At 54.4% G+C, this 18,355-nt stretch overlaps 1 protein-coding gene across 1 annotated transcript in view; it reads left to right on the forward strand.

Moving 5' to 3' along the window:
• LOC129519113 (kinesin-like protein KIF19) overlaps positions 1 to 18,355 on the forward strand; it is a 19,309-nt gene continuing 954 nt past the window's right edge. The window contains exons 1-10 of the mRNA XM_055339307.1: positions 1 to 102; positions 2,226 to 2,313; positions 3,196 to 3,332; positions 3,554 to 3,679; positions 4,293 to 4,487; positions 7,504 to 7,656; positions 8,227 to 8,349; positions 10,303 to 10,426; positions 15,013 to 15,190; positions 16,557 to 16,740. Of these exons, the coding sequence (XP_055195282.1) occupies positions 4 to 102; positions 2,226 to 2,313; positions 3,196 to 3,332; positions 3,554 to 3,679; positions 4,293 to 4,487; positions 7,504 to 7,656; positions 8,227 to 8,349; positions 10,303 to 10,426; positions 15,013 to 15,190; positions 16,557 to 16,740 (1,407 nt within the window). The 5' untranslated portion in view covers positions 1 to 3. The remainder of the gene's footprint in view (positions 103 to 2,225; positions 2,314 to 3,195; positions 3,333 to 3,553; positions 3,680 to 4,292; positions 4,488 to 7,503; positions 7,657 to 8,226; positions 8,350 to 10,302; positions 10,427 to 15,012; positions 15,191 to 16,556; positions 16,741 to 18,355) is intronic.

The following is an 18,355-nucleotide window of genomic DNA, read 5'->3' on the forward strand; positions in this document are numbered from 1 at the left end:
CTCATGGACCCCAGCGAGGACCCCGAGGACACGCTGCGCACACACCGGTCTCGGGAGAAGACCTTCATCTTCGACACTGTTTTCGACCAGCACGCATCACAGGTAACCTGTGCCCCGACACCGCCCCCACCCCAACCCCTCCCCCTGGGCCAGGCTGGCTGTGGGGTCCTCCCCAGACCCTGCAGCCCCTGGGGGAGGATGTGATGGCCAGGTGGTCCTCTCCAGCACTTGTCACAGGAGTCTCCCTGCTGAACAAGGAGTCTGGCACTTGGGTCATCCCAGGGGGCCTGGGGTTCACACACATTCTCACTGGTCCAACCAGACAACCAGGTGGGGTCCCCATCCAGTGAGGGAGGTGAGTGATGCATGAGCACTGTCGGGAGCAAGGCGTGTGGTGGTGAGCTGGAACCTGAAGGAGGGAGAGCCAGCTGTGATAGCAGCAGGCGACATGGGGCTGGGGCAGGCAGTGGCTGGCCCTTCCAGAGACCCAGATAGAGAGCAGGAGTTTGGACTCAGCATCAGTTGTTCCCCCTAGCACCCTTAAACCAAGGATGGAGTGGTTTGTTCAGGTGGCCTTCAGGTCACCTGAACCTGGCCAGTGACAGAGGTCTCATCACCCCAGGCTATGAGGGGAGCCTGGGGAGTCCGGCAGAGCTGGATGTAAACCCGGGCCTCAGCGGTGGGAATGTCACACCTGCCAATGTCAGGGTGACGCTTTCTGGGGGACGTGTGGCCCAAGACCCAGCCAAGTCAAGGACATGGCCCTGCTGTTGCTGTCAGCCTTGCTCCAATCCAGTGGCGGAGACCCCTGGCACTGCGCCCCACATCCTCAACCGCCAAAGAACCACGGGCTCCTGCTTCTCTCCTGGTTCTCGATTGCAGCGGGCCAGAGTCCCCAAAGCCAGGATGGGAGACAAGAATGCCCTGCCATCTTTCCTGACTCCCAGGTCCACAGGAATCAGCCGCTTTTCATCCTGTACAGGGAGGGGGCTGCGCTCACCTGAAGGCCCCTTGCTGGCCATCACTGGGTGCTGGTGGCTTGGAGCTCACTGGGGCTGTCACCCGGAGCGCCCACATGTGGGCAAAGCGGAAGCCGCCAGACCTCAGGGCTTGGCCCACAGCTGGCGTGGCGTTCCTTCTGCTGTGCTCTCCTGGTCAGACTCAGGAGCGAGTCGGGCTAGAGTCTGGGAGGAGTGGCAGGGAGGACGCAGCCATCTTCAGCCCAGCCCTGCCCGTCCTGGCAGTCGAGTGAGCAGGACCTATCTCAGACACACTGGCCACCCCGGGGCATTGGGACTGTCCCCCTCCCTCGGGACTCGACCACAGTGTAAAGAGGACGGAAGACCTTCGTGGGGCTGGAAGTAGGAGGGCTCTGGTCAGCAGCACGGGCTGTCCTTGCAGGCATGGCCTGGATGGTCTTGCCAGCCTCTCAGCAACCCTGTAAAACGTACTGCCATATGGTCCCCGTTTTACAGGTGGGGGAACTGAAGCTTCTGGAGCCCATCCTGTAGTGCGAGGTCACAGCTAATCGCAGGGCCAGGTCTCAGTCTCTGAGGGTATGAGTCCAGAGCTGAGGAAGGCAGTGCTGGTGCTCAGATACTATCTCCAGCTGCTCTGCGCCATGTGACCAGCCAGGGCTGGTGGGACCGTTCAGGGACAGGAGAAGCAGGGTCCTGATGGGCACCCGGGACGGACAGAGGAGGTGGGACTGTCATTTCTGTGGAGCCAGCCACGCCTACACTCCTGGAAGTGTCCCTTTGGGCAGGGAGCTCACTACTACACCTGTTGCTAGGCACTGCTTACAAGGGATTCTCGTGGCCTAAGATGCTCAGGCCTCGATTTTGTCCCTTATGGAGGAGTCCTAATGCTCTTCACAGACTTGCCAGTCTCAGGCATTGTGTTTGACTTCTCTAGGTTCTTGAGAAGCCATGGAGAGGACCCGTGAGTGCCTAGCACCAGACACGTGTAAGGCCTCATGCCGGGAGCTGTCTCTGCACTCTCGTGTCAGCCTCCCTGGCGGCTGCTCAGGGGCCTGGCCCCGTCTCACCCCGTGGGGCGGGGCAGCAGTGGGACGGGGACTGGAGCCCATGCTGTGTCTGGAAGGGCCTCTTCCTGAGAGTCCCTGGCTACATGCAGACCTCGCATGCTTGTCCTCTCCAGCAGCCCGGCGCCTGGACTCTGGCTGGGCCGCTTGTTCCACTGTTTGTCCTTCTGTCCGTCCACAGGAAGACGTGTATCGTGCCACCACCCAGCACTTAGTGGAAGGTGTTGTTTCTGGATACAACGCAACAGTGTTTGCTTATGGCCCCTCAGGTACTGCCTAGCAGCGTCCCAGGAGGGGGCAGGGCTGGTGGCCTCGGGGCTGTCCCTACCAGCGCAGACGGAGCACTGATCATGGCCCACCCAGTGCTGCGCTGGTCTCCGTGTACCTGTTGGCTCCTTCCATCCTTGTAGCAGCCCCAAAGTCCAGGTAGAGCCATCCTCTTCCTACAGACGACAAAGCTGAGCCTCAGAGACATACAGTGGCTGCTGCCCCAGGTCACACAGCTGGTAGGAGTGCATGGGGACCCAGCTGCACCTGCACCTTGCTGCCCACAAGGACCCACAGGCTTGTCCATAGCCCCCAGAAGGCTTGACGGAGGTCCACAAAGCTGCGCCACCTCTTGTTTCCTGAAAACTGTGATCCCAGAGGGCCAGGGCAGATGGGGAAACCAAGGCCTGAGACGCGCCTTGCCCAGAGTCACAGCCTGTTGGTGTCATTCATTCAGTAGATGTTAGCAAACACCTACTGTGTGCCAGGCACTGGCAGAGGAAGAGCCATCTGATCCTGGGTTTTGGGAGCAGGGACAGGGGAGAGAGGCGTCCTTGGCGACAGCTCTCTTCCTGTTATTGTAGGAATAGCACCCATGTCTCAGAACTGGGGGAGGGGCACACACCCCGTGGTCTTTCCTGCTCCCCTCGCTATTCAGCCTGCGTCTACACGATGGTCCTGGTGCCCCCGCGCCCACGGTTTCTCCCACAGAGGAGCCATCAGACTCTTCCTTGTTCCCAAAATGGAAGATGAGCATGTCTGAGTGTTCAGGACATTTGGCCAACATAAAGGAGGTGTGAGCCATCTCTTAGGGGCGCGGTGCGTGTCCAGGCGAGTCAGAGCCCGCCTCAGGAATGCCCGCCGTGGTGGGTGTCCCCCCGCAGGTGCAGGGAAGACCTACACCATGTTGGGGATGGACGCGGAGCCCGGGATCTACCTGCAGACCCTCGCCGACCTCTTCCGGGCTATCGAGGAGATCCGTGACAGTGCAGACTGCAGCGTGTCCATGTCCTACCTCGAGGTGAGCCCGCCTAGCTGCCTCGGCTGCCCCATCCATGACATGGGTGCAGCCATTCACTACAGCCCTCTGTGTGTGGCCCCTGATGCCCACCGGCCTCATGGAAAAGCCTTAGCCCTCCGGGCATCTGAGACTGCTCTGGGGATGCAAGGCCCCTGTGATCAAGTCCTGCCCTGCTTTTGCACCAAAGCTACTTTCTTTCCCGCTTTTGTCTCTCCTCCCAGATTTATAATGAAGTGATCCGAGATCTCCTGAACCCATCCTCTGGGTTTCTGGACCTGAGGGAAGATTCTAGGGGCAGCATCCAGATCGCAGGCATCATGGAGGTCTCTACCTCAAACGCCCAGGAGGTGAGGGTCACAGAGGGAAGTAGGCCTCGGCCTCGGCAGCCACCCTTGCCAGAGCTCACCAGCAGAGCCGCACCCGCAGCCCCCCGCCCTTGTTTCTTGGCTAATGGGGTGACAGAGGCTGTGGTTGGAGCAGACATCGCTGATAGACCACCATGCCCTTAGCAGCATCCCTTGTGGGGTTGGGTCAGGGAGCCTTCCTGCTTGTCCTCCCTCTACTGCGGCTCGCTGGCTTGGTTCCCATGGTGGCTTGTGCACAAACAGGTTTCAGCCCGCCTGCCAGCCAGCGAGCCCATACGACTGTGGGGTTCTGTGGTGGAAAGTTCTGGGACTGCCCCTGGCTCTGTGGGGAAGAGGAGGGTAATCCAGTGGCGGTGTCTGCAATACACAGAGCAGGGGGAGGGTGGTACAAGCGTCCACTGGTTGACGGAGGATTAATCGGTCACTCTGTGCTGCAAACCAAAAATTGCTTCCACTGGATGAGGTTCTGTTGGCAAAGAACTGTCCAAGAGGGCTCAAGGGACCAGCGCTCCTCTCTCGGATTGGGTGGTTCCAGAGGGAGCGTGTGGCCTCCCATGGGCCCCAACCACCCACCCAAACCCACCTGTGTCTTCAGATCATGCAGCTGCTCACCAAAGGCAACCGGCAGCGCACGCAGGAGCCTACGGCCACCAATAAGACGTCCTCTCGCTCCCACGCCGTGCTGCAGGTCACTGTGCGCCAGCGGAGCCGTGGCCCAGATTTGGTGGAGGAAGTGCGTGTTGGGAAGCTCTTCATGGTGGACCTGGCAGGCTCAGAGCGGGCATCGCAGGTTCTCTGACGTCCCTCCCACCCCTCCCACCTCCCCACACTTACTCACCTGTGGCCTGTGAGCGGGGTGCTGCCCCTCCTTGTCCAACAGGTTTTCAGTGCTTAGAGCTGTGCTTGGCCCAGAGAGGCGTCGCTCATTAACCAGTGATAGAGTGAAGGGAGTCTCATTGCGTGTTGAGTGGCCAAGTCCACTGAGCCAGTGTTTACAAATTTACGGTTCCTGCATGGCTGGCTCTCCTGTTGGGTGAACATCACCCAGACCCAGGGAGCTCTGAGCCTCTGGGGAAAGAGAGTTATTTGAGTGGATAACTATGGCACAGGTGGGCCTGTGCTTTGAGATTCCGGGTCTGCATGGAGGCTGTGGGAGCCCAGAGGAGGGCTGGGTGGTGGGGTGGGGTCTTAGGGCTGAGCCTGAGAGGGGCATTAGGAGTTTGGTGGGATGCAGGGAAGGGCGTGTCAGGTGGAGGGAACAGTGTATGTCAAGCATGGCTGTTGGGAGGACGGCACCCAATTTACTGTTTTTTTAAGTCCTGCCTTTTTTAAGACTGACCTGGCTGATGGCCCCAACACTCCTTCTCAGGGTCCCACTTGCCTGTCCCTGAGCTCTTGTTTCACTTGTCCTTTGTGGCACCTGTCACTGGGAGAGGGCAGCTTATCTTCTGCTGTCCCAGGCGCCTGAGCCTTCTTTGAGGGCAGGACCCAGCCCAGGGCCAGGCTGGACAGAGGCAGTGTCCACATGGTAATGTTATCAACAAACGGCCCTTAGCTGATATGATCCACGTAATCCCCAGAACAGTGTAAGGTGGGCAGCAATGTGGAGCTGGGACCTGGCAGTACTGTGACTTGGCCGTGTTAGGCCGTGGGTGCAGGCTTTGGACCTGGGGTCATTTTGCCCAAATCCCTGCCTTCTGCTGCTGTGATAGTTGTCTTCCAGTTTTTGATCACTGAGTCATTTTATCCATTCACTGACCTGCCCTGGGCCTGGCTTGGTGCTCCAGTTGCTAAAATGAGCAGGGCCTGGCCAGCTGCTAGAGTCAGACTGGTTTAAAATGCAATGTGTTTGTAGAAAATGTGAGGCACAGGAGGGCCAGGAGACCAGGAGCTGACTGCCATTGGAAAGGTGGTCTTTACTCAGTTCCAAGAGGAAGGGGCATGGGATGCCACATGGGGCCACATGAGACAGCACCAGGGCTGGTCAGGAGGCAGGGGGTGATGCTGTGGGGGAGAGCCTGCTTATGGTTTCTGGGGAAGGCAGGGGAGAGGTGAGCGGGCTGGGGACTGACTAGTCTGAGTAATTCCAGTGGGCTCTGGAGCTTGGGGCTGCCCTGGTTGTCTGGTCCCTGTGGGCTTTTAGGAGAGGGGACAGTGGCCCAGAGTGGGATGGTGGATGTGTGGGCTCTGGGTTGGTGTTCTGCATTTGAAAGGGGTACTCCAGATGAGTTGTTCCTTATCTCCAGGAATTGCCTGATCCTGGGAGGGGGCAGTCGCTCCAGGGTCCACAGGGACGTCAGTTGTCAAGAGAATAAAGGACACAGTTGGCACACAGACAGATGTGGGTGTGGACGAGTCACGCAGGTGAAGCTCCGTATGATGGAGGTCTGGGACTCTGGCCTGGTCTAGCTGGGCCTGGCTGTGTCCTCGGGACAGGATGGCCAGGGTTGCAGGGACAGAGTCCAGGGTCTGAGTCCTTGCTCTCACTCTGCTCTGACTTGCAATGTGCCTTTGGGTAAGCCATTGCCCCTCTCTGGGCCTTGGTTTTGTTTCAGCTGTATATTCAAGTCGCCTACATGGGCTAGTTTTACCATCTGCTTGGCACTCCCGAGCTGTCATTTCTTCATAGAAAATCACTTAGAAAAGACTGTGCTACAGGGCATGAGGTCTCTGAGAAAGCCCTCTAACTTTGTGACACGGACGCATGATGTGAGCAGCTGCCCTGGCTCTGACCACGCCAGCAGCTCCGGTGCTGCCCTGCACCAGCTCCCACTTTTTTTTTTTTTTTAAGATTTTATTTATTTTTTCATGACACACACACACACACACACACACACACACACACACACAGAGGCACAGACACAGGCAGAGAGAGAAGCAGGCTCCATGCAGGGAGCCCGATGTGGGACTCGATCCCCTGGGCTGAAGGCAGCGCTAAACTGCTGAGCCACCTGGGCTGCCCCCAGCTCCCACTTAATGAAAGTAGTAGCTGGCATTTATCGCTTGCTTCTGTGGGCCCAAGCCTGCCCTGGCCTGTTGTACATTATGCACTAATTCCTCACCATAACCCCATGAGGTCAGAAGATTGCACCTTTTGGCAAAAGAGGAAGACGGGACAGACTAGGAGATCTGTTAGAGATTCTCAAACCATGCTCCAGGTTGACTCCAAAATCCATGCCCTTAAAGAGAAAAATAATTTTTTTTCCTGATTTCACATGTACTAGAAACACAGTGCAGAAAATATGGAATATAGGGATCAGGGGAAGACAGTAAGAGTGCCCACCGTGCTTGCACTTGGAAGTATTCACCACGAGGGCAGTTTGGCTCCCTCACACATCTTCCTTCGAGCAGCCCCTGCTGTGAGCTGGGCACTGCCAGGGTTCTGGGCTCCAGAGACACTTGGCCATCGCAGAGCCTGGGATCCAGCGGGGAGTGGACAGGAAGATGGGGATCACCGCAGAGAGCAGGGCAGTTGCTAGGGAGGCCCAGTGATGGAAGAAACAGGGCCACAGAGAGTGAGGACAGGGAGCCCCTGCGCCAAAGGTAAGGAAAGTTCTGGCATGGCGAAACCCACACGCCCGTCTGCGCCTCGTACAAGTGTGGTTATTGTGCATGGATGTCCCTCTAACTCGGGTCTCATCTCCTTTAACGAGGAGTACACCATTGCCATCTGCATGGAGCTCTGCTGTGTTCCCTCTTGTGGCCACGTAGTGCCCCACACAGAGTCCTGTCACCTCCGGGCCCCAGGCAGTGCAGTGCATGCTGTCTGAGCCACTCGGGCCCGGACCTCGTCCTCTCCCACCCAGACCCAGAACCGCGGCAAGAGGATGAAGGAGGGTGCCCACATCAACCGCTCCCTGCTGGCACTGGGCAACTGCATCAATGCGCTCAGCGAGAAGGGCGGCAGCCGGGCGCAGTACGTGAACTTCCGAGACAGCAAGCTCACACGCCTGCTGAAGGTACAGCCATGGGCCCGCATCGCTGGGGGCTTCCCTGCCAGGAGGGAGGCCCAGACCTGGGGCTGAGCACTGCGCCCCCGCTGGGAACCCCTGAAGGCAGGAGAGCATTGTAGAAACCATGACTGGTCACTGTCTGACAGCTCCATCCCTCTGAGTGTGGGCGTGGGCCAGCCTGGGCTTGCATATTCCCAGCCACAGGGAGCTCACTACCTTACTGAGGCTGTCTGTCCCATCTTGGACGCTCTGACAGTGAGATATTCCCCCCCTATTCTGGGATGGACACTGCCCCCTCTATTCTGTAGCAAGGGTGAAGGTGAACAAATGGTCAAAACAATAAGTAAATGTCCCTGTAGATCTGGCTTCTCAATCTAATCTGTTCTCATCAGAGCAGAAGTCCAAGGGGGTGGGCCTGGAACAGATCTCACTTTGTCTGAGTGTCCCCTCCCCGAGTACCAAACTCTTGGGCCTAGCATCACCTGCCATGCTCAGGGCTTGGAGTAGGAACCTCAGAGGGCTGGGATGGGAGGGAGATATTCCCCTTACCCCCAGCTCGGACCTTCCGCTGCACAGGATGCCCTGGGAGGGAATAGCCGGACCGTGATGATCGCACACATCAGCCCAGCCAGCACGTACTTCGAGGAGTCTCGGACCACTCTGCTGTATGCCTACAGGGCAAAGAACATCAAGACAAGGGTGAGGCCCCCATGTGCTCACTCATCTGCTTCCCCACTCACTGAATTCTAACTCAGTGCTCCCTGCGGAGCCTCTAGGGGAGGCTCCCATCCACCCCAGGGCTCCCAGCATGCTGAGTTCCTGGGCACCTGACATATCTGTCCCACTTCTCGTCTCTGAGGCAGACACTGGCATTGGGTTTCAGGCCCCCAAGTCCAGGAGAACCTTATCTCAAGATCCTTAATTACATCTGCAAAGACCCTTTATCCTCATGAGGCTGCAGTCTTGGGGTTCGGGGTGTTTATGATGTGGACTTAGCTGTCAGGCACACTATGAGCTCTTGATGTTTTGATTGAATTTATCGCCACCCTCTCCCCAGGAAGAGGGGCCTATTATCTTTCCATTTTGCAGCCTGGGCAGCTGAGGCATGGAGAGAGATAGGGCAACTTCTCCAACCTTCTCGGCCCAAGCAGAGTTGGTGTTGCCACCCAGAGAGCCTGGCTGCAGCTCATTGCATGAGCTCCTGTGCTGCTTGGCCACACTGCAGTGTTCAGTGTAGAGGATTCATCTCCGAGGGCTGTATGCAGGTGCAGGGACACCACACATGTACGCTGCCCAGGGCACACAGATCTAGTGGTCAGCGAGGGGAGGTGTCACTGGCTGTGGTTATCATTGCCCACAAACAAGGGGTGAGCCCTTCCCACTGTGCGGCTCTGAGTGAGGTGCCAGGATAGCCTCTGCTTTCAGCCAAACTTTGAGCTTAGCTATGGGGTGAGGCAGATGGCAAATATGACCTCCCACAGATAAGTGTGTCACTTCCAATTGTTGTGAGTGCTCTCTCCGTGAGAGCCATAGGGTGCTGCAAGGAAGAGCGGTGGAGAAGACAGAGTTCAGGGGGTCAGTCGAGGACACTGGGCCCCGAGTGAGGGATAGCCTGGGTGTGCAGGCTCAGGACTGTCAAACGAGGTGTTTGTGCCTCATGACCAGGACTTCCACCCTCCAAATTCAACAAAGAGAAGCTTGGGCCCATGTGCTCCAGAAGGCTGTGTCACTAGGAAAGCCCCAAAGTAACCGTCAAAGGGGACAGGGCCATCAAACTGGTGTGTCCCTCCCATGGACCGCTTTGCAGCTGTTGGAGAGAATGGGGCAGACCGACGGCCTCCCAGACACATCACCGGATGAAAAAGCAAGTTAAAGAAGAAAAGTTCTGGGGAGTGCCCGACTGACTCAGTAGGTAGAGCATGTTGACTCTCAATCTCAGGGTTGTGAGTTCAAGTCCCACGTTCGGCATGGAGCCTACTTTAAAAAAAAAAACAAAACAAACGTTAAAAAAGAAAATAATAGCCCTGGTCTGATATAATTTACATAGAAAACCAAAGCCAAACCTGTAGCAAGAAATTCCCCCTCTATGTCTCTGTAGGTGTATATACGTGAGCAAAACCACACAGAGGAAGATCCGGAGGGCACACATCAAAGTTACGCAGTGGTTACCCACGGGGAGGGTTTTTAAAAAGACTCTTGATGGATCATTTGAAATTTCTTCACTGGCAAAAAAATGCATGACGGAAAATTTACCATCTTAACGAATTTCAGTGAACAGTTCAAGGGCACCGAGCACATTCCTGCTGCTGAGCCGCCATCCCCTCATCTGGTTCTGGAATGTACCATCCCCGTGACACACTGATACCCTGGCCCCACCGTCTACTCTCTATCTGGGAGTCTGATGACGCCGGGATCTCATGTGGGTGGGGTCCCCATGTCCATCCTTCTGTGTCTGGCTTGTGTCACTCGTCCTCTCGTCCTCAGGGTGCATCCCTGCGGTGGCAGGTGGCAAGGTTCCTCTCTTTTCAAGGCTGAGGTGTGTCAATCTGAATTTTCCCAACGAAATGTGCTGGTGTCCTTGTGGTGTGAATATGTCACACAGCAGGACGGTTCCCACAAGCTCTGACCTTGGCCGCGTGTCCCATCCACCAGGTGAAGCGCAATCTGCTGAACGTGTCCTACCGCATTGCACAGTATACGGACGTCATCTCTGACCTGCGCAGGGAGATCGAGCACCTCAAGTCCAAAATTGAGAAGCAGGACGGGGAGAAGAGAGGTAAACCCGGTGTCTGGGAAGCACAAAGTAGAGCCAAGCTCCTGGGACCCCTGTGGCTGTGCCACCCCACCCAGGGCATGTGGCATGGCCTTCGGTGCCAGCCCGCCATGTGCTGCCTGCCGTCTCTGGGCCCCTGGTGGCGAGGAGGGGCTGGCTTCCCTGCCTTCTCCCCAGCTCCTCCTCTACCTTTCCTCTCCTTCTCACCCTCCCACATTCTTGTTTTTTCCTTCTCCCCAGATCAGTTTTTCTTTAAAAACATAATCTTCCACTCTGGAATAATTTTAGATTTACAAAAAAAAAAGTTGCAGAATAGTACAGAGAGTTCTCTGCTTCCCCTAATGTCAGCATCTAAATCTGTGTTTATTTGCTGTGGCAAAGCACACACAACTTAACATTTACCGTCTTCAAGTGCGTACATGGTTCAGTGGTATTTGTCTAGTCCACAGTGTTCTGCAGCCACCATCTCCATCTGGTTCCAAAGCATTTCCACCTTCTCCCCAAACAGATCCCATGTCCATCACACAGTTTCTCTCCATTCCCCCTTTCTCCCCAGACCAGTCTTAGGGTAGACCTTCCTTAGGGGTGAGCATATCACAACTTCTCCAAAAATTATAAAATTAATCAGTAAGTTAAAAAGGTATCTTTAAAAGCACCAGTAAGAAAGTCAGGCACACACACATGTATATATATGTACATACATACCTGCATCCATACATGTTCTTACGCCTGATTAAGATAAGCTTTGCCATAACAAATACAGGATTTTTGAAAATCGATAAGAAAGAACAAATGAGCCAAACCTGGGGGAATAAATAGATGATTCAAAGAATTCTTAGTGGCCAATAAACAGGGAAAGATTTTTTTTTTTTAAGATTTTATTTATTTATTCATGAGAGACACGGAGAGAGAGGCAGAGACACAGGCAGAGGGAGAAGCAGGCTCCATGCAGGGAGCCCGATGTGGGACTCCATCCCAGAACCCCAGGATCACTCCCTAAGCCAAAGGCAGATGCTCAACCACTGAGCCACCCAGGTGCCCATAGGGAATGATTCTTAATTGCATCAGGAAACAGACACACATTGAAATAATTTTCACTGATCAGATTAGCTGAAGTTAAAATGTCAGGTAATAGTAAACAGATGATATAAAATACAGTATGTAGATGGCAATGTGAACACTCTTACTGGGAGTGTGAATTACCCTGTGTCTTTGGGAGGCCAGCTTGGCGGCATCTGTTCAAACTTAGAGCGTGCGTGTTCTGTGTCCTAGCACTCTCACTCCTCCAGATCCACCATGAGGCCCATGTTCTCCTGTGCCCAGGAAGCTGGGGGACCATAGTGTGCCCATCGTGGGGTGGGGGTGGAGGTCTGGATGAGCAAACTGATGTGCCCCCTGACTCTGGTTACGGAGGCTGGGCAGGCCCATCTGTGTAGCCAGACTCCACGTAGGCATGTTGCTCACATTTTTTATTATGGGAATTTCCAACACTTGCTGAAGAGGAAGTCAAGAATGGCATACCCCAGCCAGAGCCACCACCAGGCTCACTCTCTGTGTCCTCCCCACGCTGCCCCCATCCCATCATCTGGAGGTGAATTCCAGACATCATACCACTGTACTCAGAGATACGAGAGTACGTACTCCCTATGAAACAGAGACTCCACCAACACAAAACTACATGCCTTTTCCATGGCTAGAAAATGTGTCCATGTCTGTGGTGTCATCAGATGGTTGGTGGGGGTGCAAGCTTCCAACAAGCCCGTCGGTGTCATCCGGCCACACCTTGAATGTGGCCTCTTCTCTTCCATGAGCATCCCCTCTTCCTTTTTGTGGTTTTCCTTTTGATTCTTGCTGAAGACACAATCCTTTGTCCTGTGGATTTTCTGACTGTTGGCTTTGCCAATGGCTCTGTCCTCTAAGCTCCTATACAAGAGCAGTTGTACTAAATGCAGGGAAAAGGGGTTTTCAGACTTTCATTAAAAGTTGGAAATTGAGGGCATGTTGTATGAAGGGATGGGGGTGATAGCTGGCAGGTCCCTGACACCATAGCCACACCAGTGACTGGTCCGGGGACTCCATAGAGGTGGTACCCCAGGAACAGGAGGTCACGGAGCTCAGGTCCTCAGGTTGGTGTCTGGATCACCTGGGAGGATTTGGGAGTCACCAAGAAAACTGAGAGAGCAGTGGTGAGGAGAAACTCCAGAGCTAAGTGTGAGCATCTTCCACAGAGAAGGGACAGTGGCCATGGCATCCCGGAGGCACTGCTGAGAGACTCTGTTGAGTCTTCCTCCAGCCTTTTGTTGTCTCCTTCCTTGCACTAGCTGTAGGTTTATTATTTTTTTTAAAGATTTTATTTATTTATTCATGAGAGACACACAAAAGAGAGAGAGAGAGAGAGAGAGAGGCAGAGACACAGGCAGAGGGAGAAGCAGGCTCCATGCAAGGAGCCTGATGTGGGACCCGATCCCAGGACCCCAGGATCACACTCTGAGCTGAAGGCGGCGCTAAACCGCTGGGCCACCTGGGCTGCCTGTAGTTTATCCTTCCTCACTAGCTCCCTGAGGTCACTGCTGTCATTTGACGTGAACCTGTCTGGATTGTGTTCTGTGCAGCGTGGTAGACACGGATGTGTCCAGATAGGGATGCATGGTTTATGTGATATATGTCCATGGGTCAGGGGGTTGACTTTAAGCTTTGACATAAAATGACATTAGTCTATGGCTATTGCTCTGTACCTTGTTGTTCTCACCCAGTGGTGTGTCCTGGTGGTCTGTGCGATGGGCCTGCCCCATTCTCTAGTCTCTCCAACAGCTGCAGAATATTCCACTAGAGTCTGCAGATCTCATCCCCTTTGATGGGCACTTTGGGGCTTTCTAGTTACTCAGTCTCCTTGGGCACATGAGTGCCTATTTGTTTTAGGTGATTTGGCTCAGGGTTCTGTGAGAACAAAAGGGTGAAGGAAGTCTGCAAAGAAAAGGGGCTGTTTTTGATGCCAGACTGCTTCCCAGGTGGTCAACAGAAGGCTGGCGGGTGAGTGGGGGTGAAAGATGGGGTTGTCGTAGAGAATTTGCAAAGTTAGGTGGTGACCAGGACACTTGGACTTCTTTGGAGTCAGTGCTGAACAGGGAGGCATGCTGTAAGGACCTTTACCCTGATGGCCTCTTAATTATTGGGAATGGCCCTAGGTGGTCTGTACTGGGAAGGCGGGCAGTGTTGTGAGGGATTGGTGGTCTCATGGTGAGCCCTGAGGGCATGATGGGATTCCCTTGGGTCCTGCTGTGGCATGCCTGGGGTAGTAGTGGGACATTGGTGTGCACGTCTCTGCCAAGAGCATTATGAGCATCTCCAGGGTACCAACTACTCCCCCATATCTTGTTTTAATGACTACAATGGTCAGGTATTCAGATGCATGGTTCATTTTGCCCATCTCAGATTGCTTGGCATTTAAGGAAAAAGTGCCCCTTGACCCCTGCCCTCCAGGTCAGGGGAACAGACTGTGTGTGGTCAGAGTGGAGCTACCATGGGGCAGTCAGGGAATACCATCAATTAGCCATGGACAACTATTAGGTAGGAGCTTACATGGGAAACAAAAAAGACAAAACTAGTTTGCTCTGTGAAGCTTACATTCTAGTAGGAAAGTCAGGGGCCAAACATGGATCACAAAATATTTATCAATTACCAATGTGCAGAGGACTGTGAAGAAGAAGGCAGGATGTTATCAGAACAAGTGGCAGGTGGACCCAGATTGAGAATCTGAGAGGGTTTCCCTGAGGAAGTGAGTGAAGTCTGAGCTCAGACGGCTTACCCAGACACACCCCTCCTTGGATTCCTGAGATGAAAATCCAGGTAATCTGACCCCAAACCAGGCAAAGAGGCCCTCTAAACCATCCATTGGATTATCTAGCCATCCATCCATCCATCCATCCATCCATCCATCCATCCTTTCCGCTCTTATCCATCTACCCATCATCAACCCACCCACCCACCCATCCACACATCCATCTCTCCATCTCTCCATCCATCCATCATTTACCCACCCATTCATCCATCCATCATCTAACCATCTATTCACCCATTATTCACCCATCCATCCATCCACCCATCCATCATCTACTCATCCATTCATCCATCCATTATTCATCCACCCATTCATTCATGTATCCATCATTCACCCATCCATCCATCGACCCATCCATCATCTACTCATCCATCCATCCATCCATTATTCATCCACCCATTCATTCATGTACCCATCATTCACCCATCTATCCATCCATCATTTACCTACTCATCCACCTATCAACTACCCATCCACCCAGCTATCCATACATTTATCTCTCCATCTATCCATCATTCACCTACCCATTCATCCATCCATCCATCATCTACCCATCCATTCATCCATTATTCACCCATTATCTATCCATTCACCCACCCATCCATCCATCCGCCTATCTATCATCTGTCCATCCACTCATCCATCCAAACATGTGTATAGAGTTCTTGGTCCAGACCACTACAAGCATGGAGTTCCACCTTGGCTTAGGGAGCATTGCTCCTGGTGCAACTAACTCTTTTCCTGCCCCCAGTCATGATCCCCCCCAGTGATGGAGAGGAGGATAGCCGCCTGCAGATGAACAAGATCCGGGCACAGCTCATCGGAGCCTTCAAGGAGCAATTGGAGATGCGGCGCAGCCTGGTGGAGCTGGAGAACACCAACATCGAGCTGCATGTTGACACGTCCCGCCACCTGCTCACCATTGCAGAGTGAGTGTGTCCACTCACCCAGGGCCCAGATGCCATGCATCTGCACAGGGCAGGGAGGCCAGCCAGGACACAAGGAGCCACTGGGAAAGCCTTTTTTTACTATTGTGCAGCCTCTACCTCCTGCAGATCCCCCAAGGGGACTTTAGTGAAGGGCACCCTCTCTTCCCAGGCAGGATTCCTGGCCCAATCCCTTCCTGCTCTCCAGCCCCTGTTGCTAAGCTGGGCCGGATGGGGAAAGGCTTGCAGTTCCCTTTGATTTCCTTGTCTCAAGCTAGAGTACAGAGTCAGCCCTGGCAGGTTAGGATTAACCCCATTTTACATAAGAGGATGTTGAGGCTCAGAGGGGATGTGGGTTTATCTAAGGTTGTACACCCACTAGGCCAGGACTCATCTACCCATCCACATATACTTGCTATTTGCACCTACTGTGAATAGACTGACCATACATGGAGGGACTGGCCATGCAATTTGTCATCTGGAGTGGGATGTGTTTAAGAGGGTGAGGGGTGCTATTTATGCTGGGACAGCGGGTGTGCCTGGTCCTGCCCCAGACAAATTAGCACACCTGGCTCCCCTGCTTACGGTAACTAACATGGAGTGTTGGGGCCCCAGCCCATTTCTTATCTTGTCCTCCCCACATTGTCCTCTTCCTGCTTCTTCCTGTTTCTTTTCTTTCTTTTTTTTTTAATTTTTATTTATTTATGATAGTCAGAGAGAGAGAGAGAGAGAGAGGCAGAGACACAGGCAGAGGGAGAAGCAGGCTCCATGCACCGGGAGCCCGACGTGGGATTCGATCCTGGGTCTCCAGGATCGCGCCCTGGGCCAAAGGCAGGCACCAAACCGCTGCGCCACCCAGGGATCCCTATTTCTTAATTATACACACAGTGTGAGATCTGCACTGGAGGAATTCTTATACCAGGAAAGGCTCTCTGTCCACCTGTTGCTGCATCCCCCCACCCCACAGTGTCCGTGGCAGTTCACACTCAGCCTGGTGTCCTGTCATCCTCTTTGAGGTTTTGCCCCGAGTGGGGTCATCACAGCTCACCTTCAAAGCCCCAGGTGTACTTTTGCCATCGGGTCCCACGCTGAGGAAAGCAGGCTCAGTGGGGGCACGTTTGTGTACAGGTGGCCTGAGGCCCCCTGGGCAGAGCCGGGTTTGGGGGTGGTGGGCTGGAGGCAGCAGAGTCCTGTGCTTAATCATTCGGCAATCCTGTGTAATGTTCACTGCCTCTTTATTTCCTTCCAATTTTTGTTTGTGCCCAGTTTTTACAGCCATCAGGTGGCAGTTGTCACGCCCAGGCCTGTGAGTAGACCAGCCCTGGCGTGGCTTGCACCCTGACCCTTGACCCCTCTGTTGCGGCTGCAGCTGGGAGCGTGAGAAGACCCACCAGCATGCACACAGGGACAGGACGTCAGAGAGGGACGAGGAGCCAGCAGAGGCTGATGCAGACAGGGATGAGGGCGAGTCTGTGGAGCCACACGAGGTGGCTCTGGCCAGAGAAGAGGTCAACATGCTTTTGGCTGAGCAACGGAAAACTGCAGCCCTCAAGGTGGGGAGGAGGGTCTGCACATGTGTGGTCACATCAGCAGTGTGAACACAGTGCCCCAGGTCAGGCCTACCACAACCAACCGGCCTGTAGATGGGAGCCAGGCTCAGGAAGTAGAGATAAATGGTTCCACATCCCCTGGGGATGTGACCTGGGCTGACTGCAGAGTCCATGCCCTTCATGCTAGTGATGGCAGCAGGGGGTGGCAAGGGTCAGCTCACAAGAGGACCAGCCCCTGGGGGACCAAGGAGCAGTGGCCGTGCAGACGGGGTAGCCCCTGCCCGCCCATCTGCACAGGCAGCTTAAAGGCAAAGCCTCCAGTTTGGAGGGTCTCATGGGCAAGCGCTTTGACCTGGTCCATGTTTTCTGGGGGCATCTCACTCCGTCTTCCCTGGCTCAGGTCTTCCTGACCTGGGCAAGGGCCAGAGGAAGCCCGGTTCCTCCCTAGGGAAAGAAGCCTCTAACACTCCTGTTTCTGAGAAGAGCTGGCTATTTCCATGAGCTGTTAATGCGGTAGCTCATTCTTTTGCAGTACTGCTTCAGAGAAAGGGCAGAGCTGGCACGGCTGCAAAGCTGGGAAGTGCCCTGGAGTAGCCACTGGATCAGCACATTAACATTAGCCTGCTCAGTGCTCTGTGCTCAGGGGTGTGTTCCGGCTCATGCAGGAAGCATCTGCTAAGGTCCAGGTGCTGACAGCAGGGGCACTTACTTCGGTGAAGAGCCACAGAGCCTAGCCGAGAAGCTCCTCCTGTTGCTGCATCTCCCCTGGAGATTATGGGATCTCCCTTCGAAAGTCCTCTAATATAAAAATAAGAATGAAAAAAAAAAAGAATGATGCCTTTTGTTTAAACCAATAATGTGCATGAGCAGAGAGTATGACTTCAAGAGTCAAATATTGGTATTGAGATGCAGTGTAGCATGAAAAGGAGTCCATCCATTAGTGAGTTAACCAGTGAATCAAGAACAAATCGATGTTTTAAGTGTCCAGCTCCATGCCAGGCCTGGGGATATAAAGATGAAAAAGACCTTCTGTGTGACTTAAGCTGTCAGTGTGCCGGGACCCTCCCCACCAATGTGGGGAGGACCTCAGGCGGAGGAGAGGAGGGCCATGCCAGGGGGCTGAGCCAACTCCTCCCAAAGTTGCCCCCTCCCAACCTCAGAGGAAGAGTGAAAGGCTGGAGCACATCCTCCTGGGCCTCACCAGTGGTTGTCATCCTGCTTGTGTCTGGGACCATGGTCCTGGGGGTGGGCACGCCCAGCAGCCTTGGCTGCAGCCTTGGTTTTCCACAGTGGAGACAGCAGGGAGGTATGAGTCCTGGGGTGTGTTCTAAGATGCAACATGTTCATAGAAAATATGAAGCACAGGAGGGCCAGGAGACCAGGAGATAACCGCCGTTGGAAAGATGGTCATACAGTTCCAGGAGAAGAGGGCATGGCATGCCATGTGGGGCCACATGGGGAAGCACCAGGGCTGGTCAGGAGGCGGGGCGGGGGGGGACACTGTAGGGAAGAGCCTGCTTATGGTTTGTGCAAGAAAGAGGGGCGAGGTGGGGTGAGCAGGCTTAGGATGAGCAGGCTGGGGACCGGCTAGTCTGAGTAATTCTGGTGGGCTCTGGGG

The sequence above is a fragment of the Nyctereutes procyonoides genome, unplaced genomic scaffold (genome assembly GCF_905146905.1).
Source record: "Nyctereutes procyonoides isolate TBG_1078 unplaced genomic scaffold, NYPRO_anot_genome, whole genome shotgun sequence".
In the NCBI taxonomy this organism is placed as follows: Eukaryota; Metazoa; Chordata; class Mammalia; order Carnivora; family Canidae; genus Nyctereutes; species Nyctereutes procyonoides.